The following is a 23,149-nucleotide window of genomic DNA, read 5'->3' on the forward strand; positions in this document are numbered from 1 at the left end:
ATGACCTTAGAACGCTGAGTGCTGGTCGAAAAGCATTGACTTATGAGTCAAGGGCAGCAATAGCACACTGAGCGCTGGTCAATATGGTTTAGTCTAACCAGGAGCAAATCATACGCTTGACCGATCTATTGGACGGGAAAAACTAAAGCGCCAGGTACGCTGGGCCAGCTCCAAGGCTAGTTATACAGAGGACAGGGCAAAGGGCCCCGAGGTGACTCATTAGTCCCAAATCCTAGGGCATTGAGCCAATATGATTTATTAATCATGTGTTTGGGCGCTGAGCCCCACTATGATTCCATAATTGTGTATTTTGGGCATTGGACCCCGGTATGGTGCATTGATCATTTATCTAGGGCAATTAGCACCATATGACGATGTAGTCATTTTATATGGATGGTATGCATGCACGAGTAGGGTTATTACTACTAGGCATGCTTATTATGATTTCGTAATATGTTGTTAAATGCTTATAAACATGCTTAAGTTTTCTTGCTGAGCCTTGGCTCACATGTGCTATATGATGTAGGTAAAGAGAAAAAAAAGTTGGACTATCCTTGAGTTGGAGAGCTTAGGTGATGATGTGTACATATGCGGCTGCTCGACCACCACGGTCGAGGGTTAGAGAATATTGTTCTCCCAATAACTAAAAAGTGTATCATGCCTGAATCTAACTGGGGCTCGCGAAGAGGAACTAGGGTCTAACCCTATTTTGCCACGTAGGTTGGCTGGTTGTAACTTTTCAACTGTAGTTTACATTTCTAAATGTATTTTGGGATCCCATGTATACATTCAACGTTTTAGTGAAACATTTGTATCTTTGACCAAATTTTTTACCCTATATCGTTAATCACGTTTAGTTACACGATTATGGTTAAATGACTCGTTTAGCGAGTTTAACACTATTTAAATTACACAGTGCAACAGTCCATAAGTAGTAGGGTGTTACATTTATTCAATCTTTCAAAAGTCTAAATAATCACTTAACAATCGATTTTCATAGAGTTTGACTTTTGATAGGGTGTTGACTACTAGATTACACTATCATATTCTAGTGAGTTAACACATTAGAATTTCGGGTTGCTATAATTACTATATTTTGATAACAAAGTCATTATTTCCTACATTTTGCTAAGAAAAGAAAAAAAAACAATAAAAATAGGGAAGCAATTAAGTTTTGGGATTTTTTCATAAAATGGCTTTTATGTCATTATTTGCAAAAATATAAGAATTATATTTTTTCTAATTTGTATAAGAAAATTTATTAAAAAAAAAAATAAAGTATGAGAAATATAATTGCTAACTAACTAAATATGTGAAATTTGATTAAAAGTAAAACTATGACATAAATTAACTTTTATACAAAAATATGAGAAACTAAACACATAAAAATTAAAAAAAAATTTTAAAAAACGATAAATAACTTTTTTTGAAAAAAAAAATCATACTTTTGTAAACTTTATTAAAAATTTCATATAAAATATAATTTCCACCTAACTTCTCATAGGCGCTAATTAAATGGGCTAACCCATTACGTTCATAGTTAGAGTTGTCGTTTGAAGCCGTAAGGCGTCGTTGTGGAGAAGTTGCGTCTTTCCAAGCGTGGCACTGCATCTGTGTAGTCGTGTCTAATGCTGCTTACACCTCAACAGTACAAGTCGTCGTCGTCGTCGTCTAGTTAGACGAAAGCATAAGAAACGTGACTCTCGTTCTCATAAATTCTCATTACAACAAGAAACCTTTATCATTTTAGAGAACTGTGACTTTGCATTCAGTTAGGGCAAAGTATCATATTCTCTCTTTTTCTTCCACAACTTTCATCTCTGAAACCCTCTGCTTCTCCAGACCCGATGCTTGACCCCATGGACTTGCTCCGATCCAATCTCTCCCGGGTTCGGATCCCGGAGCCTACGAACCGTATCTACAAGCATGAATGCTGCTTATCGTTCGACACTCCGGTAATCTCATTTTCCTTTCCCGGTTATTTTTTCCCTGTTTTGTTACTCAGAAAGTGTGGGAAACTTGTTTTGTTTCGCCGCAATAGGATTCTTAGTTTTTTCCGCGGTTAAGCTGTGAATTAGTGCATTTGATGATTTTGTTTACTTATTTTTTGAATTCGTTGCTAGAAAGTTCTAGGGAGTCAGTATTATACTCCAGCTAATTTTTGGCCCAATTTTGAACAGTGTATTTATTTTACTTTTGAGCTTGAGTTTCTTCGCTTTACTGTAGTATTTTCCTTCCAATTTCCTATATTGCATCACTGGTAAGCAGTGGAAGATTTATTTTGGGAGCGATTTTGGCTTTCTTTTGATAGTATAACGTGCTTGAATGCTTAGAATTATTGGAGAAGAGGATAGCTGGTGATGTGTTAGGGACCTTACTATGTAATAGTAAAGTCAATATATTTGTATTTCTTTTTTTTTTTGGTGGTCTTGTATAACACCGATGTCACTGAATGAACATGTAATTTTCCGATTTTAAGCTCTAGGTCTAGGATACTAGGATATTTTGCGTTTTTCAACGCTTGTGGTGCGTAGTTTAGATTAAAGATGCAATTCCATCTTTTATTATTGTAAATGAAAATGTTGTGCTCTTTGGAGGTTGTCATTTTTCTAATACTTGTTCTTATAATGAGTTTCAGAGATCAGAAGGTGGCTTGTTCATTGACATGAATACATTCCTTGCTTTTGGAAAAGAGTGTGTTGCTTGGAACTACGAGAAGACTGGAAATCCAGTATATTTACATATAAAGCAAACAAAAAAGTTGGTACCTGAAGATAGGCCTTTGAAAAAACCAACTCTACTGGCTATAGGTATGTCAAGAGGTCCACATTTGTTTTATGATGGAGGTCCTTTTATGTTGTTTCTTGTTTGCTTTATGACTTTAGTAGTTTACTCATTTTGTTTTATTTTGGTAATGGTAAGAATAGGTTATTTGTTATTTCATGATTCTGCTATTGAAACACTTGGTTGATGAAACAGTTTATATTTCATGATATTGAGACCTAAAGAGAAGTTGCACTTACTCATGTTTTTTCGACTTCAACTTGTTAAAACTGAAATAACGAGTTGATTTTAAGTTTATGATTGACTATATATATAAGAAATTGCTACATTATTGTTACTTGCAAACAATTGATGATAACCATAGGTAGAAACTTTAAATGTTATGAGCTGGATGAGTTGAGAACATGCATGATGGATTTCTTGGGGGTAGTGAAATAGGCTGCAAATGAGTATTTCCCTTGGATCTTTTCTTAACTTCAGCATGCATGCTGTTTTATTTTATTTAATTTTTGTTTTTAAATCATATTGCTAATTAGCAAACAGTCTTGTACAGAGATGTTATCCAGGAACATGCTGCTTTTAGAATTACTGTTTTGGATGTGCGACTTATTTTATGTATTCTATGGTGGAATTGTTTGCTCATTGTAATATCATTTGTAGGGGTTGATGGTGGATATGATAACAATGAAATTGAATATGAAGAGACCTACAGCATTGTCATAATTCCTGATTACGCAATCCTTCCATTTCCTTCTGTAGAGTTACCAGAGAAGGTGCACTTTCTATTTGGTTGAAATAGTTGAAAAATAATTGATGGAAGAAACTAAAAAGAAAAATGTACTATATCAATCAAACAATAATATGAGTTTGGTATCATACTGCAGGTAAGGTTGGCAGTTGATGCTATTTTATTAGCTGAGAGTGCTGAGCGGAAAGAGCAAGTTGCAGCCTGGACAGCAGATAAAAAACAAGTTAGTGCTTATGCAACGAATTTGCAACAAATTGACAATGGTGTTATTGTTCCTCCATCTGGTTGGAAATGTGCAAAGTGTGATAAAACAGAGAATCTTTGGTTAAATTTAACTGATGGTACGATTCTTTGTGGGCGGAAAAATTGGGATGGAACTGGTGGCAACAACCATGCCGTTGACTATTATAAGGAAACAAACTATCCTCTTGCTGTAAAACTGGGGACCATTACAGCTGACTTAGAAGGAGCAGGTATTGTTTCATTCCGTGTGTAATAGACTATTAATATTGGTTCCATTGCATTTAGAGCATTGCAAGAACGCCGGTTAAATAAAGCTGCTATACGATATCTCCGTGGCGTTTTTTTTTAAATATATATATTATAATATTTTTGTTCATTACAATTTCTCTGTTGTCTTTCTACTGTATTTTTCAGTGTCAGAGCTGACTTTCAGAATTTGCTTCTTTTTGCCTTGCATGCACCATGGCCTACAATTATTAACAAATGTAGATTCTAGAGTAACCTGCCATTGTAGCTTAATGTTCAAATATTCAATACGTGGTTGGTTTTTGATGAACAGTATATCTCTGAAGGTGTTTTTAGCAAATGAAGAGTGCTAATGATGATTAACATATTGTGGCAGCTCAGATGTTTTCTCATACCCAGAGGATGAAAGTGTTGTGGATCCACTCCTAGCGCAACATCTGCAATTTTTTGGCATTGATTTTTCATCATTACAGAAGGTTAGTATTTCTTTGAATTGAATCTTGCCGCCAGTTGTGTGGGAAACGTTATAGTCACTTAATTACAAAAGGATAGTCTTTTACTGGTGGGTAGAGGACTTGTTGATCATTTATCTAACTACTTTGCACTTGCAGTTTTTTTCTGTAGAGGGAATTTAATGTTTGTATACAAGTGTTCAGTTTTGAAACAAATAATTTTGGAAAAAAAGAACTAATTAAAATGAAAATTTAAAGCTTTATAAAGTAATGATTTTGAATTTTGTAATATGTCTTAAATTTTTGGTATGCTCGCTATACTTCTCATCATTGAACTATGCTTTGAAGCTGTCAAATTCGCACAGTCTGACTTTCAAATTTCGAGGAACTTTGATGTTTCTTTGAATATTTGAACAAATATTTTAGGACATTTCTATAATATGAAACATATTGGCTTGGCAAACTATGCATTTAGATTGTTTTCTATCTTGATTATTGAATATTAACTATTAATTGTTGTGCGTTTTTATTTTTCTTCAGACAGAAATGACTACTGCTGAGAGAGAACTTGACCAAAATACAAATTTTGATTGGAACCGAATCCAAGAAAGTGGACAGGATGTTGAACCGATTTGTGGACCTGGTTACACAGGGCTTGTCAATCTTGGAAATAGGTATCTTTTGTCAATTGGAGTGCTACTTGTTGAGGCTATTGTATTTGTTTGAAATTCCTTGTATACTCATTTTGTTTTCTTGCAGCTGTTACCTCGCAGCAACTATGCAAGTTGTCTTCTCAACAGACTCTTTCTACACACGGTTGGTTATTATCAATTTATCATTACTAATAGTTTTTTTTATTATTCTATTTTTTATGTGTGTATGCTGAATTATGGTGTCATGGATTTGATATTGTCAGATACTACAAGAACCAGAGTTTAAAAATGGCATTTGGGATGGCTCCTGCTGATCCCACTGTAGACCTGAATATGCAGTTGTAAGTAGCAAACACTTGTTGCCCTAGAAAAAATTAAAAAAAAAAGGAAAAGAAAAGAGAAACAAAGATAGTTGACACATATGTAAAGTAGTTCTTATCCTTGTTGATGCACAAGATGTGTACTTATAAAGCTTTCATATTGTATGGCAGAACAAAGCTGGGACATGGTTTGCTATCTGGTAAATACTCTGTTCCCTCTCAGGAGGTAAGCATTCTAAAGAAATATATTTCTTTAAACCATTGATTTCTGCTTCTTGTTGTTTTATACCATCTTATTGATTATCCAGGGAAGTGATGATTTCAATGTTAAAAATTCATCATCAACTGCTGTAAGTTTTCTTCAGTTCTTTCTTAGCATTTCTATTTAACTGGTGCAAGTTTTTGTTTACTCTGCAATTCACCATCTTATCTTTTACTTTTCTGTCAAACGATTGAATTATTTTGCATTTGTATTGTTTTCAATGTGCATGTATATGCATGGTTTGTGATTGCACTACGATGATTCTCCTTGACTTGTTTTGTTGTCTTTATTGCTTTTTCCACCACCTACAAATTTTAGAAACAGGAAGGAATACCACCTCGTATGTTCAAAGCTGTTATTGCTGCCAGCCATCCTGAATTTTCTACCATGAGACAGCAGGCAAGCTATTTTTAATTTCAGATTATCATGATTGAGATGTAATTCATGCAGATGATACTCATATTTATTAGTACACTCTCGGAATGCTAACCTAAAAATACATTCTTGTGAATCCTTGGAAAATCACTTGTTCATTTTTTAAGCTCTACACATTTGCTCTTTTGAAGACTTAAAACTTATATTTAGGATGCCCTGGAGTTTTTCCTACATTTTCTCGATCAAGTAGAACAAGTAGAACGATCTAATTCTGGGAGATCTGAGGCTGATTCTTCAAGGTGCTTCAAGTTTGGTGTTGAAGATCGTATTCAGTGTTCTTCTGGAAAAGTTGCTTACAATAGAAGGCTTGATTATATTCTATCTTTAAATATCCCATTGCATGCAGCTTCTAATAAAGGTAAGTGACGTTGTTTGGGAATCACTATAACTGGACATTCATATAAAATTTACATTTTGTGTTTTCTACGTGGTATTGCAGATGAACTTGAAGCCTTTCAGAAACTGAAAGCAGAAAAAATTTCAGAAGGGAAGGAAATGTATGTTAAATTTGTCACAATACTAAAATTCTACCTTGTTTTATTATTTTTAGTACACTTACTCTTAGCTAAGCGTGTCTATATCTGGCAGATCCAATGATGAGATTGTACGCCCAAGGGTGCCTCTTGAAGCATGCCTTGCTAGCTTTTCATCTCCAGAGGAGATACATGATTTTTACAGTACTGCATTGAAGGCAAAGACAACAGCTATCAAGTAAGCTTTATTGAATTGCTAGTGTTGCAATATATTTCAACAATCTCCTTTGTGTCTGCTAAAGCTGCGTTTGTATTTTTTAAAATAAATAGTTGTATAGGATTTGGTATTGGATTGGCTAGTCCTAGTTTTTGAAAATCATATTTGCGGAGAATGAATTCCGATGGCCTAGGTGAGATATCTCTTCCCAACATTTCAATTTTGATAAAACCCTGGTTAATTCATGTTATACATGCAATGAGTTTCTTAGAGGCCCTGATGGGATAGGATTCACAATTTTCCTTATGTTATTCAGTGTCTTGTTACCTAGTTTTGAAAATTACACCAATATAGGTCTTAAATTAAGTACGCAATCTTCGTTATGTTGGTAAGAGTGTACCAAGTTCTTAAAAGATACACTTAAAAACATGTTCTAAACTAAGAATTTTCTAATACAGTTTTTTCTCTTCTTTAATGGCATTAATTCCAAGGCACTGTTATGTTACCATTCTTTTCCTCGATACCTTGCAGGACTACAGGTCTAACTTCATTCCCTGATTACTTAGTGTTGCACATGCGGAAATTTGTAATGGAGGAGGGCTGGGTGCCTAAAAAGCTAGGTGTGTTTTCTAATTCTTTAATTTGTGATTTCCACCTTTTCTTTAACCTCTTTTGTATTTTTATTTCTCCTTGTGTCTTTCAATCCAGATGTCTATGTAGATGTTCCTGATATTATAGATATTAGTCACATGCGCAGCAAGGGATTGCAACCTGGGGAAGAGATCTTACCAGAGTGTTGTAGGTTCAGTTTTTTCAGTTTCATTTTTTTATTCACCTCCTTTAGTTTGCAATTAATCTCGTGTTTCCCTTGGCATTGGTTAAAATGATTGCTCAGTTCCTGACAATGAGGCTGAATCAAATCTACCTTTTGCCGATGAGGGTATTGTATCTCAGCTTGTTTCCATGGGGTTTAGCCATCTTCATTGTCAGAAGGCTGCAATTAAGACCTCAAATACTGGAGTGGAAGAGGCAATGAATTGGTTACTTTCTCACATGGACGACGCGGGTACTTAATTTAGTATTTTCTCTAAAGGAAATTTCACCACCTGTAGAAACTAGCCATTTGCATGATTAGCTGATCTATGAATTTGACTGTAATTATACTTTGTTGTGGTAACCGACACTAAATGCATTATGTTCCAGATATAGATGCTCCTATATCTCAAGGTGGAGAACCTGCAGTCGACCAATCAAAACTTGAAATGCTGCTTTCATTTGGATTTTCAGAAGAAGTAGCTCGGAAGGCACTGAAGGCATCGGTAATTTTATTACACTACTTTACGTTTTTTTATTTCTTTCTAAAAAAGTTATAATTTCTATTTTTATTAATTTGTACTCTGTAAAGATTGTTCTACAGTTTCTGACAGATTATGTACATAAATAGATTTTATAAATTTGAATGTGAATTCCAATTTCCATTTGCTACACAATTAATTTTTTCTTGTCTGGAAACCATACATAGCTATCTTTTTTATTTTTATTTTTGCAGGGTGGTGACATTGAGAAAGCAACAGATTGGATATTCAACAATCCTGATGCTGCATCTGCTTCTTCTGATATGGATGCAACAACATCGAACCCAACTTCTAACCCAGCTGACATCGGGTTACCTGATGGCGGAGGAAGTTAGTATACTGTGCTGAATCATAATTGCTTGTCTTTAATAATTGATAAATAGCCAGTGTGTTTGTGCGTGTTCTGACTGATTGTTCAAATATAGTATTTGAAAGAAAAAGAAAAAAGTAATCACCTTTAAATTTAGGAGAAAGCGTAGTATTTTATAACTTATGGTCTTATGGGGATATGGCAGTGTACTTATTGCCAAATAATTAAATTCTTCTGCTAATTTCTCAATTTGTTTACTCCTTTTTGCAGGATACAAACTTATGGGAATTGTAAGCCACATTGGAACCTCCACTCAATGTGGGCATTACGTGGCTCACATTTTCAAAGATGGGAGATGGGTCATTTTTAACGATGACAAGGTTGGGGCTTCCATTAATCCTCCCAAGGACATGGGATATTTGTACTTTTTTGAGAGGATCAATAGTTGAGAGATACCGGGTTTTAACTTTCGAATACATGCAAAAGTGGTAGGAGACACTCAATAGTGGATAGTTTTGCAGAAACCTGTTTGATGTATTCTTTGGTCTGGCGTAGCATTAATTTCTGCAACGCCCTTTGACCCGCGACGGTATCAGTTTCCCATTGGCTATATCGATGCTGTTTTTGGTTGCGGCCTTTACTGAGTTTACCTGATTTCTCTGCAGTTTTTTCTCCCCTCATTTCCTTTTATATTAGACATTCAAATTCTCATGTTACCCATTACATTCTTCAGAAACTTTGGGTTATTGTTGTCGGGAATTATTTCTCTCGGTGATAAATATGAAAGTTCTTCATGCTCTTTATTATGTGCGAACTTTGATAAAGTAAAATAGATTAGTCAATTATTTTGTTTTTGTGTTTTATAAGCAACGAAGTTTGTCAAGGACTCTTACTGTGATTTTAGAAGGTGAAAATTACGCGAGGATGACTTTTTTTTAACTTTTATTTCATAAATATGTACATTTTAAAGTTTTTCTTAATCCATGACTTTTTTCTGGAAAAATATTTCTATATTTTTAAGTTTTTTCAAATAAAATTATATTTTATTTATTAGTTTGGTATTTAGAGATTTGTAACGACTTAAAATTTACTAATAAGACTTAAGGGCCTTGATTAGTGTGTCGGAAGAGTATAATTGGTTTGTGTGTGATTTAAATGATTTAATGCATGATTTTGTGATAATTATGTTTATATGATTATATGAATACGTGAAATGCATGACTATGAGTATTAGTATGGAAATAGGTCCTGAGCACATATGGGCATATTTGTAATTTTGGTTCGTTGAGGGCATAAATGTGATTATTTGTGGTAAATTGTTAATACCACATTATTATGTGGATGCATTTGTAGCTTATGGCTCGAGACGAGCCTAGTGAGCGGTTTGGCGAAATAGTCATGGTGGAGATTTATGCCTGGCTCGGGAGAGTCTGAGGGTATTTATGGGAATTTGAGAAAATATATTGGAGATTTTTAGACTTTGGGGGAAAATAATTAGTGATTAATTAGATGATGAGATTTAAGTGGTAAATATTAGGGACACTTAGGAATTAGCGGGAATTTGGAATAAATGACCAAAATGCTCTTAGAGTGATTAAACGGCTTGGATTTAATTGGGAGGCTTAAAAGAGTCTTTTGCTTATTAAGGGGAATAACTGATATATTATGTTCATTTAGACTTTAGTGGAAGGAGGTAGAAGTGTTAGAAGCTGTGAAGGGGAAAGAAGGAAAAACATAACTCTCTCTCTCTCACCCTCTCTTGTGGATTTTGAAGCTGAGAACTCAGAGAATGTTTAGGCTAGGTCTTGGGGATTTTGATTCTTGGTGTAGCTAAGAGGTTCAGTTGGAATTAGCTACCAATTAAGGTAAGGTTTAAAGATTTTGTCTGAATTTTATGGGTTTGTTGAGGTTGATCTCTAAATTTAGATTTTGGATGGAAATTTAAGGACCTAAGCTTGGGGATTGGAGGAACTAAAGTTTGGAAGGGCATTGAAGGCAACCTAAGGTCGAATTCACTTGGCTGAGGTAACAAACTTTGACTTAGTTTATCTGGCTTTTATGGTTTAGATAGTGTTCTTGAGCTTCAGAGCTCAAGTTTAGTTTTTGTGTTTGATGATGTTTGTAGCCAAGTTTTTGATGTTGTTAGGTTGTTTTAGCTGAGGTATAGTGAGTTATAAGGTCAATTTTGAGTTTAGCTGAATTTTGGAGGGAGTTTTTTGGAGCTTTGGCTCGGGAAAGTTCGAAGGAAAAATCTAGAAATTTTGCATGTTTTGGTTGTAGTGCTGTAGCGCTAGGATAGGAGCGCTACAACGCTATGCTTCATTTTTTGGGGGGGCTGGCTTTCTGATTGTAGCGCTGTAGCGCCCCTCTTGTGGCGCTGTAGCGCTACCCTGCCTCCAGAACTTGGTTTTTGGGATTTCTTTTAGGGTTTTTGCTTGGGGACTCGGGGGTCGATTCCACCACCCCATTTGGTGGAATTGGGCTTCCCGATAGCTTGGGATTGGTTCTGAAGTTGGGCTATGGAATTGAATGTTAATGAGGGTTCTATTTTGCGGTTGTGACTAGGTGTACGCTAGGGCTCGGATGGGATCATGCTCGAGGGTTGTCTCTGTAATGACCCAAATTTCCTAATAAGGTTAAAGACCTTGATTAGGAGGTTGGGAGGGCCATAATTTCTTTATTATGCCATTAAATGATTATATGCATGTTTATGCGAATTATATTATTATATGATGATAAATGCATGCATTTGAGTCCACTTTTAATTATAAGAGCATTTTGGTAATTTTCCCTGTTGAGGGAGTAATTGTATATTTTCATGCATGTTGGTAAATTGTGAGTAAGACCACATCATATGTGGATTTGTTCGAGCCATTCGGCATGAGACGATCTCAGAATGCAAGTTTTTAGTTTGGTCATAACGGGGTTAATTTCGGGGCTCGGGGTGAGTCTTGTGGTAATTTGAGGACTAGAACATTGCCAGGAATTAAAGGGTAATGAGATATGATTTATTAGTATTTGAGAATATTGGGAATAACGGGAATTGGATGGTGTTAATTATGATTAACGAGATAGGTGGGAAATGACGATTTTGCCCTTGGTGGCTGTTAAGGGTTTTGTTTAAGCCTAGGGGTATTTTAGTCTTTTCACCTAGGGGTAGATATAAACCTTTGAGAAGGCTGTGGAAAGCTAAGAAAAACAGAGCATCACCTTCTCTTCTCCTGTTCATCATTTTCTCTTCTTTTTCTTTTGAATTTTGAAGCTCTTTTTGAGGAACCAAGCTAGGGAACCAAGCTTTGATGACCTAGAGTTATGTTCTACCATTGAAGAGGATGTGATACTGATATTGAGGTGAGTTTCTAGCCATTAAAACTTTGGTTTTGCTTTGTTTTTCTATTAGATTTCAGCTTGGATTTCTAGATTGGATATTGAGGATTGATGAGAGTTTTTGGCAATGGTTGCTTGGGTTATGATTCCTAGGACTTGTGTATATGTTTGGGTTCATTTGGGGGTTTGAATGAGGTTTGGAAGCTTTTGTTTTCAGGTTGGATATGGAGGAGTCGAAGGAGGGAAAAACCAGGGTTGAAAACCCTGGTTGTAGCACTACAGCGCTAGCCAGGGGAATTCTGCCCTGCTTGTAGCGCTGGGGCACTAGGGGGGTAGCGCTGTAGCGCTACCCTGCTTTTCCAAATTCCTATTTTGAGCACTTTTGAGGGTTTTTGGCTCGGGGTTTCAATTCCTAAGGCTCAGAATCGAATCTACTCACCGTTTGAGTATGATTTGAGGTCCCAGGAGTGAGGTTTAGGTCAAGAAACTTTTATTGTTGATTTCATTAATTGGAAGTTATATTTTGTTATGACTATGTGACCACTAAGAGATTAAATGATTGATTGTTCTCAAGAGTCGTTCTTAACATATTTCTTGCTCGAACCAGAGGTAAGAAAACTGCACCCAGTATGTGATGCATGAAAAACATGTGATTAGGGCATGACATGAATATTGAATATGAGAGTGTTCAGAGCTTGAGTCTCTGTGTTTGTGCATTTTTGACGCCATTTTTCGTCAACTTATATCGTAGAGCAATTAAAAAATTAAACAATGAAGCGAATGAATGATGAAAAGAAACAAGAGAATTTTTACGTGGTTCAGCAGTCAATTCTGCTTAGTCCATGAGTCTATGTTATTAAGACTTGGAGTTTTCTGGAAATTCTTCAGAGATGAATTATTTTCTCTCAAGAAATCAGAAATCGGTCCTTTACAAGTGGTGATTCCTTCTCTATTTATAGAGAAGGTTGCAGAATTCATTCCCACATATTTCGGGAATATATTCTGTATATCAATTGAAATAATGATATTAAATGCATTATCTCCTATATACACGGAAACGTCCCATGAAGATCGGGAACAGATAACAGATTAAATCACATCCCTTAAATATTGGGATTACACAACAATAAATATGTTCACACGTAATGGGCTATCACAGGTGATTCATCAGGTCTTCGAGATCAACAATCGGCATTGAGTCTATCAAGACTTATGGGTCAATCACGAACTTGTCACCCAACTTCACGCTACGCTCGGGATAGGTAGGTACTGTCGAGGCTGTCACACCTGAGCTTGCACTTCCTGAGCTCGAACTACCTCGCCTGAGGACGATCAGTAAAAGATATATTCGAGTGTCGTGCCATTGCCCATCGCGAGCTTAGAGAATACTCGAGGTTACACATCCTCAAGGTCGTTGTTTTACTTTAGAGGTTTTACGGCTATACCATATGATGTTTTCATACATTTCGAGCTCACACATGACGAGCCCAGTTTTTGGGGTCATAACCTCTTATATTGAAATCTGGGTGTAACATTTTGCCCCCTCAAAAGTATCAGTTCGAATCCTATGAGAAGGAAACTTTTGAACTACCCCTCTTGGAAACTGTACCATCAATTGCACTCGAGTGTGGACAAACGTCAGCCAGGTATTGACTACTCAGAGTACTTGAGTGCCTTTGAACCATGCCCACGTTCGTTCGCCTGCCAACTTTATGGTACCATCATCTCGTTTGTCCCTGTCCGTCGGATCGGATACGAAATTTGGCCAATGGCTCAGATCAGCTCGGCCTTTGACATTCCCAGGGGCCTATAAATACATCCCCATCGTCTTCCCCATTTCACTTTCGCCTTGTGTTTTCAGAGGAAAAAAAGAAAACTAGAAATTGTATTTGCCCAGTTCTTGCATGTTCTCCAAGCCAAGAAAACAGAGCAACGTTGGCTTCTTCAACTCCGTGAGATCATCTTTGCAACCACTCCTTCGGTCATCAATTTCTCTGTACCCACCAGCTACATTGTGTAAGTTTCTGTTCTTAGCTTCGTATGCCCGCGTATATACTTTATTTTTCCATGCATGTTTATGCTTTTGTTGCACCTTGGGCACTAGTTTAGCACTAGGATACTTTAGCCAATATCGTGTAGTTTGTAAGCTTATTAGACGTTATGGATTTTTAAACCCATATTTTGCATAAAAGATGCAAATATGACTCTTGTGTTGTGTTTTTTTTGTTTAAATTTCTGATGACATATCGTGTACACCAAGAAACTGGGTACAAGATTAGAGTTTTCAAATTGCACGTTTCCCAAAAATATCACTTTTTGAGTAACCGCCAACTTTTTTCCTTGAAAATTTGGGATCTTCGAAAATAAATCCACCTTCCTCCCTTTCCGTGGAATACACGCTCCGAGCCTGGCCTCGTTCTTTGGATCGAGCTTGCTCCATAGTCTCGATCATTCGAGCTTAGGCCGTCTTGATTTTTAATTTAGGCCCTCACCCTTTTGCTCTCTTGCTAGATGTCGCAGAACTCAGAAAAGCAGTAGGGGTCAAAGCTCGCAATTCCTTACTCACCAAAAACTCTGAGCCCGGAGTCACCTTTTACCCGGAATCAACGTTTGATTCGGGAGCACCAACTAAGGCGTGAGCAAGAAGATACCCGAGCTCACTTTCGACTTCAAATCGACGAGGTTGAGGGTCGCCATCTACCCAGATCCAGACCCCGAGCCTAGACCAATCCCCATTGATACCACTCTTAAAGTGAAAATCGCCTTCAAGTCAAGCGATCTCCAATTTTCACTGATGGGAGAACCATCAAATCCCCCTTCTACCTCACAGCCAACCTCTATTCCCACCTTGAAGGGAGAATTTTTCGAGGCCGAGCACTATTGGAGCTTGATTTTTTCACTGGGGCAGATCTCTGACATCTTGGCCCTCCACAGAATTGGAATATCAGGCTCGCTGAGGTGTCGAGCTCCAACCTCCCACGAGCGAAGCTGTCGCGCCCCGAGAGATGGTAATCCCGACAACAAGTTAAAATATGCGGCTTAGAGCCAGGAGCATATGAAGGCAGGGGCCTTATTTCCCTTAAAGTCCTTTTTCAAGGACTTTTTGGATTTTTTCGGGCTCACTCCTTTCCAGCTCAACACCAACTCATACAGGGTTTTGTCAGCCCTGAGGTCGCTTTACCACGAGCTAAAATGGGAAGGACCTTCACCAAATGAGATTCTGTATCTCTTTTGATTGAAAAGAAATCCCTCCCAGGCTCAGGGAGGGGACGACTTCTACTACCTTTTCTAGGTATCCCAAGGAGAAGAAAATCTTTGAGGATTTACCCAACCATCCCCCCAATTTCAAGACGGCTTTCTTTTGGACAGATGGCCTGGCTCCTTCCAGATACTTTTTGTTCAGACAAATCCATAAGTATAAAAAATTTCTTCTTTTTGTGCTTGAATTTTTTACTTAGGCTCAAACCACTCATGATATGTTCATTTCTCCAGCCAATTATCATTGACCTACTCCCATCGATAATATGAAGGCACACAATGAGGCCTTATTCCAATTCCCTTACGGTAGGCGTTCCCTTTCCTATCTTATGGTCTCCTGGAAAAGGATCAGTCCACAAACGACTGGTCCAACAAGAAATACGCCAAGTGGGAGTTTGTGCCTCTCCCAACGAGCAGCCTTCCCCCGAGGCACAGTTCTAAGCCACAATCCCCAGCTCGACATCACAGGAGTCCGCAATCAGGGAACGAGGCCAATGACGAGGCCTCGAGCTCGAGCGACAGAGGTACAATCATCCTTAGCTCGGACTTATGGTCTCCCTCACCACTTAAGCATGAGCCCAACAGATTAGTCTTGTGTGAAGATGATAGGGACCACTTTTATGTATGGTCCTAAGTAGACGAGAGGGTTCATAGGTTTGATAGTTGGCTAGGGAAATACGATACTATGTATAGTCTGAACGGGATATGGGACGGAATAGCCGTTCAATACGAGACAAATGATAATAGAGACCTTTCGAGGTTGACTTCCACATATAGGGAAGGGACTCCCCCTGCCTCTTTTGAAGATGGGGGAATTACGTGGTCACCGAGCACGAGCTCGGGGGAGAGTTCCAGTTAGGTTCCTCTTTACTTGTCCTTTATTCCTTGCTTGTCTGCATTGTGCTAACTTTTTGTGTCTTGGAATTTCTTATAATGTGGTGCAATTGTGCAGGTGCTATGGACTCTGATCTCGACACTGTGCTCGCTAGTGGCGAGGGGGTTTAGAGGAGTAAGCACCCGAGAGGCTCGCGAAAGTTAGATCGGCCCGCCAAGGTCCTTAAGAGGACTGAGAAGACTCCTCCTCCTCTAGCTCTCATTGTTACGAGCCCGGCCGTGGGTCTGGTTTCCCAGGTTGAAGCTTCCACCATAAATGTCCCCCCTGTGCCTCCTACTATCATGGTCCGCCCAATGCTCGGCCCTCCTCCGAAGAAACCAGCGTCCAAAGGGCTCCTGTTGTTGATTTCTACTCATGTTGATGAGTATGTCGTCGACAACACTGCCGGGACTCATGGAGCTACACTTGTCTCGGACATCCTGTCTTGGGTAGGCCAGAGCATTAGCAGCTTCGAGGCTCCCCAGTGGCAGTTTTTGAACAATGCTCGGGACTGCAACACCCTTTATGACAAGAGTGTCAAGCTCGCTGCTGCGGTAACTTCTCTCACTTTACCATTTTTTGTAATTATGCTTAGCATGTGTTCTAACTGGATTTGTTTGTGTTTCAGTCTCTTGGTGCCGTTGCTCAGCTTAACTATAAGTTGAACAATGAGGTCCACTCGAGCATGTCCTATGCCCAAGAGTCGAAGAATCTTCAACTTAAGCTCACTGACGAGTTCAAGGTTGCAAAGGCAAAGATGGAGGCTGAAGCCGAGCAGATGAAGGCCAGGATAGTCGAGCTTGAGAAGGTGAACGCCAGGCTCGAGGATCTTGAGAAGATCAATGCCAAGCTTGAGGAGGAGAAAAAGGCTACCTTCGAGATAATGGAGGGCGAAAAGGCTCGTCTTCTCGCAGAGTTCAAGGAGAAGAAGGATCGGGCGGTTGACCTGGCCATGTACAGGAACTGGGCCAATAACGCCGATCTTGATACCAGCTTCCTAGGCTCTTTTGAGGAAGAGCTCGTGGCCAAATGGCAGGCTTGACTCGATGCGGAGGAGGTTGCTCGGGAGGAGGCAGAGAGGGCCAAGGAGGATGCTGAGAAGGCTAAGGAAGGCGCTCCTTCCTCCTAAATCTCGACCCAGGGCTGCGTCCCTTTGAACCTCTTGTAATAGTTTTTTATCTTCTGTTTTTTATGCCCCTGGGGCTAAGACAATTTATAGCTCGTGAAAGAGCTATTTTCTTATGATATCTGTAATACCGTATTTGAATTTACTTTAATATTTTTGCTTTACATTTCTTAAGTCGAAATATTTCAAGCAATTTATATTAAAGTGTCCTTATGTCTGTTTATTCATACAAACATGTGGTGGATTTTAAGCCCGAGCTTCAATGCATTCATGCATAGTTTACTCGATGTATCCGTGTCCGATCCCGTTACTTGTCAAGGTCGGAACTTACTTTTACCATGCACTCGAAAGTACTTATATGGCGTGTAATATAGGTGGTTTAGTTATATCATGCTTTTCTAGTTACTTTTCCTCGTCCTCGGGTAGCTCCCCAAAGTTATGAGGTCGAAACTATCTTTTTGCAAGATACTCCAGCCTCTATCTCGACTTAACTTGAAGTAGGTTTATTTATATTCCATCTTTCTGTTGATTACTTTTAGCTGGTTTGTTCCAAACCTATTTAGGTCGTGTTTTTGGTTCGTAATCCACACACAAATATTTTGATCTAGTTATGTCCAGATCACGCATTTGGTTTTATCCAAATTACTTTGCCTCGTGCATTTGGTTATATCCAAACATTCTTAGCTCGCGTATTTGGTTATATCCAAACACTTTTATTCTTAATAACTTGGTTATGTCCAAACTATCTTAGCTCGTGTATTTGGTTATATCCAAAAACTTTTATTCTTTAATAATTTGGTTATGTCCAAACTATCTTAGCTCGCGTATTTGGTTATATCCAAACACTTTTATTCTTTAATAATTTGGTCATGTCCAAACTATCTTAGCTCGCGTATTTGGTTATATCCAAACGCTTTTTATTCTTTTTGTATATACTATTTTATTTTTTCAAGCTGACGGTATATATACCACTAATACCACTAATACCCCCTTAATACCCTATGAGTGTGACCATAGGTTATTAAATTAAGAGAGTTTGCAAAAAATATAGCATATTGAAACGAAAACGAACTTTATTCGAAATTGAACAATTTATTAAAAGAAGCATAGTAAAGATAAACAAGCACGGTTACAGGTGACATCGTTCCCACAATATTGATAGTAAGGTCGTAGATGTTCGCCATTCCATGCTCATGGTACCAAATCCCCATTCAATCTTGCAAATTTGTAGATGCCAGGTCGGATAACCGATTCGATCTGATAAGGTCCTTTCCAATTAGGCCCGAGCACGCCAGCAGCCGGGTCCCGTGTAGCCAAGAACACACGCCTTAGCACCAAATCTCCCAAACCGAATTTTTTGTCTCGAACCTTTTTATTGAAATACTGAGTAGCTCGCTGTTGGTATGCAGCATTTTTTAGTTGAGTCTCATCCTGTCTTTCTTCAATCAGGTCCAGACTTACTTCGAGCTGGGATTGGTTCGAGGCTTGATCATATGCGTGGGTATGAATGGTGGGTATTTCTACCTCGATTGGAAGCATAGCCTCGCATCCATATGCCAGAGAAAAAGGGGTATGTCCTGTTGAAGTATGAGCTGTGGTTCGATATGCCCACAAGACTTGGGGCAACTCTTCGGGCCATTTCCCCTTAGCTTCTTCCAAAATTTTCTTCATAGAACTCTTCAGGGTTTTATTCATAGCCTCGACCATTCTCTTGGGGATGGGCCACAGAGGAGAAGCTTTTTATTATCCCATTCTTCTCACAAAAGTTGGTAAACAAGTTGCTATTGAATTGAGTACCGTTATCAGACACTATCTTCCTTGGCATCCCATATCAACAGATGATGTTTTTTACCACGAAGTCCAAGACTTTCTTCGAGGTAATTTTTTCCAGAGGTTCGGCCTCAGTCCACTTCGTAAAGTAATCTACCGCGACTATTGCGTACTTAACTCCGCCTTTGCCAGTTGGCAACAAGCCTATGAGGTAAATTCCCCATATTGCAAATGGCCATGGGGAGGTCATCATAGTTAGCTCGGAAGGTGGAGCTCAAGGGATTGTGGCAAACCGTTGACACTTATCGCACCTCTTGACGTAATCAAATGAGTCTGCTTTGATGGTGGGCCAGAAGTACCCTTGGCGTATAATTTTCTTAGATAGGCTATGTAACGCCCTGGTTACCCCAGAACAGTTGTGGTGAACAGTGAACTGGAAATTTGACTCGCTACCCGAGTTCTTTGGTTAAAAACGTGCTTCTAGTGTTATTAACAGGATAAGGTGGAAAACCAATTAAAAGGAAAGGATATATTTTATTTAATACATAAAACTATTCATGGGCCCATAAAAAAACATTTACAAGTTATTTACAACTCAAAATGGTCATTACTGTTTCAAATTTACAAACCTGCCGACCTAAGCGGCAAAAATAGGGTAAACCCCCTAGTTCCTCTGAGAGCTCCTTGGTCGTGGTGGTCAAGCGGCCGCATATGTACACATCGCCACCTAAGCTCTCCACTCAAGGCTGGGTGAGCTTTTCTTTCCCTTTACTTGCACCACATAGCACCCATGAGCCAAGGCCCAGCAAGAAAACACAATATAGCATGAATATAATATCAACAATGATCATAATAATCATTCAGGACTTTTAGTCCAAAATAGAGGAGTGACAATTGAAAAGTCACTAAGGTGGGTTCAGCTCCCTTTAGCCATGTGATGATAGGGTCACCGGGGCTTAACAAATAAGTGAACCTTTCACTAGCTTAAACAAGTTAGGTGCATGATGACTAGTCACCAACATAACCTACCTCATGACCATAGAGTCATAACCATGGAACATTGTTCCCTAGCCATGTGACAAGCAGTCACCTAGGCCTTAGGCCCTGGCTCTGAGTAACTAGCTTAGACTAGTCAAGCGCTTATAAGTTTCATCGACCTTAGGGTCGGTCCAGCATTAATGCTTTAGAGTCATTCAATGCTGATATCGATTAGATCTAATCTTCAATCGGCCCTGCGTTCAGGACGCTTATGCCGTTTCTGACTCTTAGGTTAGTGATACGCGACTTGTGCCGTCCCTGACTAATCAGTGCCATACACAAGTAAACAACATCCGCTAGCATTTAATATGCAATCAATGTCCACATTTATCAACCAACATGCCTCAACAACAATCACGCATGTCATATACATAGGGTGCAGTTTTCTTACCTCTGGTTCGAGCAAGAAATATAATAAGAACGAATCCTAAGAACGATTGACCTTTTGATTCCTTAGCGGTTACCTAATCATAACCAATTATAACCTCCATCAATGAAAATCAACAATGAAAGGGTCTTAACCTAAACCCCACTCTCGGGACCTCGAAACATGCCCACACGGTGAGTAGATTCGATCCCGGGCCTTAAGGATAGAAACCCCGAGCCAAAAGCCCTTAAAAACACTCAAAACGAGATTTTGGAGGAACAGAGTAGCGCTACAACACTACTCCCTAGCGCCCCAGCTCTATACTAAGAACCCCCAACCGCCCAACAATCATCCTGTGTAGCGCTATAGTGCCCTCTAATGGGCGCTGTAGCGCTACCCCCAGAACAGCTTTCCCCTGAAGCCTCCTTCCTCGACTCCTTCAATTCCAACCCGATTCCAATGCTTCCAAACCTCATTTTTTATGCCAAATGAACCCAAAAAACCATCCTCACATACCCCAAGCATCATAACCACAAGAACCCTAGCCAAAACTCCCAACAAAACCAAGCACCCAACCTAGAAACCTCTACTGAAAACCAGAACTAAAATAGAGAAAAACAGGGATTTAAATGGCTAGAAACTTACCTCAAGCTCAGATTATGATGCTCTTCAATAGTGGAACACACTCCCAAACTCCCAAGACTTACTTCCCAAGCTTGAATCCTCAAGAATGGCTCAAAAATCACAAAGAAAACAGAAGGAGAAAAGGTACGGGAGAAACTTTAGAAGATGCACTATTTTCTCTTCTTTCTACAGCCTTCAATGGCTTATAACTATCCTAGGGGTGAAAAGACCAAAATACCCCTAGGTCAATTAAGGGTTTCTTAAGGCCCCCAAGGGAAAAATTGGTATTTCCCACCTATCTCGTTAATCATAATTAACGCTCTCCAATTCCCGCTATTCTTGATAATCTCAAACACCAATAATTCATATCCCATTACCCTTTAATTCCCGGCAACGCTCTAATCATTAAAATCACCCCGAGACTCACCCCGAGCCCGGAACTTAAACCTGTTATGACTAGACCGCTAATTAATATTCCATGATCGTCTCATGCCGAATAGCTCGAACAAACCCACATTATAATGTGGTCTCAACAATATGTCATCGACATGCATACAAATATACAATTATGCCCTCAACAGGCCAAATTACCAAAACACCCATGAAATGAAATGTGGACCCACATGCATGCATTTAACATCATATTATAATATAATTCACATATACATGCATATAATAATTTAATAGCGTAATTAAACAATTATGGCCCTCCCGACCTACTAATGCAGCCATTAAACAACATTAGGGATTTCAGGGCATTACAGGCTATGCCCCCTAGTGTGGTCCCCATTGAATCCGTCATGAATCTCTTCTATGATCTTCTTAGCCTCGGGTGAAGTCACACACCGGAGTAATGGCATAGAGTATCCTCTTCGATATAGCCTTCCTTCCACAATAGTGTACCTGGGAATTTGATACATCAGTTTCCGAGCCTTGGTCAGTTCTGCTCGGAGAATGCCGGTTTCAAGGTACTCAACTATCGGGGTCATCCAGGTTGGCTCGGAGTTAATCATGCAGACATTCTCCTTTTCAGGCTCACTTATAGTGGGTGTCAATAGATGTTCGATTGGCACAACATTCAGCTTGTCGACCTCGGTGGATGCGACGAGCCTGGCTAGGGTGTCTGCATTCGAATTTTTCTCTTGGGAACCTGCTCTATTGTGTAAAATTCGAAATGTTCGAGTGCTACTTTTGACTTTTCTAGATATGCAGCCATTCTTGTCCCACGAGCCTGGTATTCCCCTAAGATTTGGTTGACCACCAACTGAGAGTCACTGTAGCAATGTATCGCCTTAGCTTTGAGTTCCTTGGATATTCGAAGTCCTGCTAGTAGAGCTTCGTATTCAGCCTCGTTATTTGATGCTTCGAAATCAAATATCAAAGTGGAGTGAAATCGACTCCCAGTTGGCGTGATCAGTATTATTCCTGCCCCCGATCCATTTTCGATGGAAGACCCATCGACATAAAGTTTCAACAGCTCGCGGGCTGGGGTTATAACTTCGTCGTCAGTCACTCCAGTGCATTCCATTATGAAGTCTGCCAGGGCCTGTCCTGTAACGCCCTGGATAGCCAAGACCGTTACACTATGTGTTTAAAAAAGTCCTAGACTTGCTAATCAAGTCGTTAAGTTGAAAACGTGTTATCGAAACTAATGCAGAACTAGGGTTAAAAGATTTTGGTCTTGAAAGTAGCGTTTCTTATAAATAAAACATTATCTGTTTACAAGGGATCCCAAAATCAATAGAATTAAAACCATTTACAAAAGATTCAAGATTTAATTACAGTGTTAGCCACACTAAGGCAAAATAGACAGTTAAGCAATCCCTGTCCTGATCCACTCCTCGGCCATGGCGACCGAACAGCTGACTATGTACATTCTGCCCCGCAGCCCTCCACCTTAGGGTTGGTCCAACTTGCTTTTGCCTTTATTTGCACCACGTAGCACCCGTGAGCCAAGGCCCAGCAAGAAAACGCATTAACAGAGCATAAGCAGTCAACAAACAATCAAATGTCTCATATCACATAGGCATGTTCTCAATCATATAAGCGTTCATGATAATCAAGTATTCAACATACTAAACATATCAACTCATATCAAACACCAATTTACAAATGATAACTAAGGTTAGCGCCCTTAGGCCGCACCCTCTGTTTATCCCACTGACTCCGGCCCGCTTAAACCGAGCTCAGTCAATATAAAGTTGTCCTTGGCTACCAGTGGCCAAGCCGCGCCCTTTGCGTGAATATCGTATACGGCACCATTAGGC

The 23,149-nt window shown here is 39.1% G+C and overlaps 2 protein-coding genes across 3 annotated transcripts; both read left to right on the forward strand.

Moving 5' to 3' along the window:
- The first annotated feature begins 1,643 nt into the window (after window positions 1-1,643).
- On the forward strand, window positions 1,644-9,347 carry LOC133782583 (ubiquitin carboxyl-terminal hydrolase 14). 2 transcript variants are annotated; one of them, XM_062221914.1, is made up of 20 exons: window positions 1,644-1,955; window positions 2,639-2,810; window positions 3,445-3,557; window positions 3,669-4,005; window positions 4,403-4,497; window positions 5,014-5,147; window positions 5,233-5,289; window positions 5,390-5,467; window positions 5,618-5,672; window positions 5,755-5,796; window positions 6,027-6,107; window positions 6,294-6,501; window positions 6,583-6,640; window positions 6,732-6,854; window positions 7,365-7,453; window positions 7,542-7,628; window positions 7,729-7,899; window positions 8,037-8,152; window positions 8,383-8,518; window positions 8,769-9,347. In XM_062221914.1, exons 1-20 carry the CDS (start codon window positions 1,848-1,850, stop codon window positions 8,945-8,947), a joined length of 2,439 nt encoding a protein of 812 aa, XP_062077898.1. In that variant the 5' UTR covers window positions 1,644-1,847; the 3' UTR covers window positions 8,948-9,347. The 2 variants fall into 2 exon arrangements, with proteins under 2 accessions (XP_062077898.1, XP_062077897.1); XM_062221913.1 differs by having other exon boundaries at window positions 1,646-1,955; window positions 7,542-7,631.
- A 6,704-nt stretch (window positions 9,348-16,051) lies between these two features.
- LOC133784226 (uncharacterized) lies at window positions 16,052-17,302 on the forward strand. Its single transcript, XM_062223666.1, has 2 exons — window positions 16,052-16,511; window positions 16,586-17,302. The coding sequence occupies exons 1-2, from the start codon at window positions 16,260-16,262 to the stop codon at window positions 16,997-16,999; spliced, it is 666 nt and encodes a 221-aa protein (XP_062079650.1). The 5' UTR covers window positions 16,052-16,259; the 3' UTR covers window positions 17,000-17,302.
- Window positions 17,303-23,149: the final 5,847 nt, after the last annotated feature.

The sequence above is a fragment of the Humulus lupulus genome, chromosome 6, assembly GCF_963169125.1.
Source record: "Humulus lupulus chromosome 6, drHumLupu1.1, whole genome shotgun sequence".
NCBI classification, from domain to species: domain Eukaryota; kingdom Viridiplantae; phylum Streptophyta; class Magnoliopsida; order Rosales; family Cannabaceae; genus Humulus; species Humulus lupulus.

Coding starts and splice junctions, on each gene's coding strand:
- LOC133784226 (XM_062223666.1), top strand. CDS start 16,260: ATGGTCCGCCCAATGCTCGGCCCTCCTCCGAAGAAACCAGCGTCCAAA. Junction 16,512..16,585: donor GTGTCAAGCTCGCTGCTGCG/GTAACTTCTCTC, acceptor TTTGTGTTTCAG/TCTCTTGGTGCCGTTGCTCA.
- LOC133782583 (XM_062221913.1), top strand. CDS start 1,848: ATGCTTGACCCCATGGACTTGCTCCGATCCAATCTCTCCCGGGTTCGG. Junction 5,290..5,389: donor ACAGACTCTTTCTACACACG/GTTGGTTATTAT, acceptor TGATATTGTCAG/ATACTACAAGAACCAGAGTT. Junction 6,502..6,582: donor GCATGCAGCTTCTAATAAAG/GTAAGTGACGTT, acceptor GTGGTATTGCAG/ATGAACTTGAAGCCTTTCAG.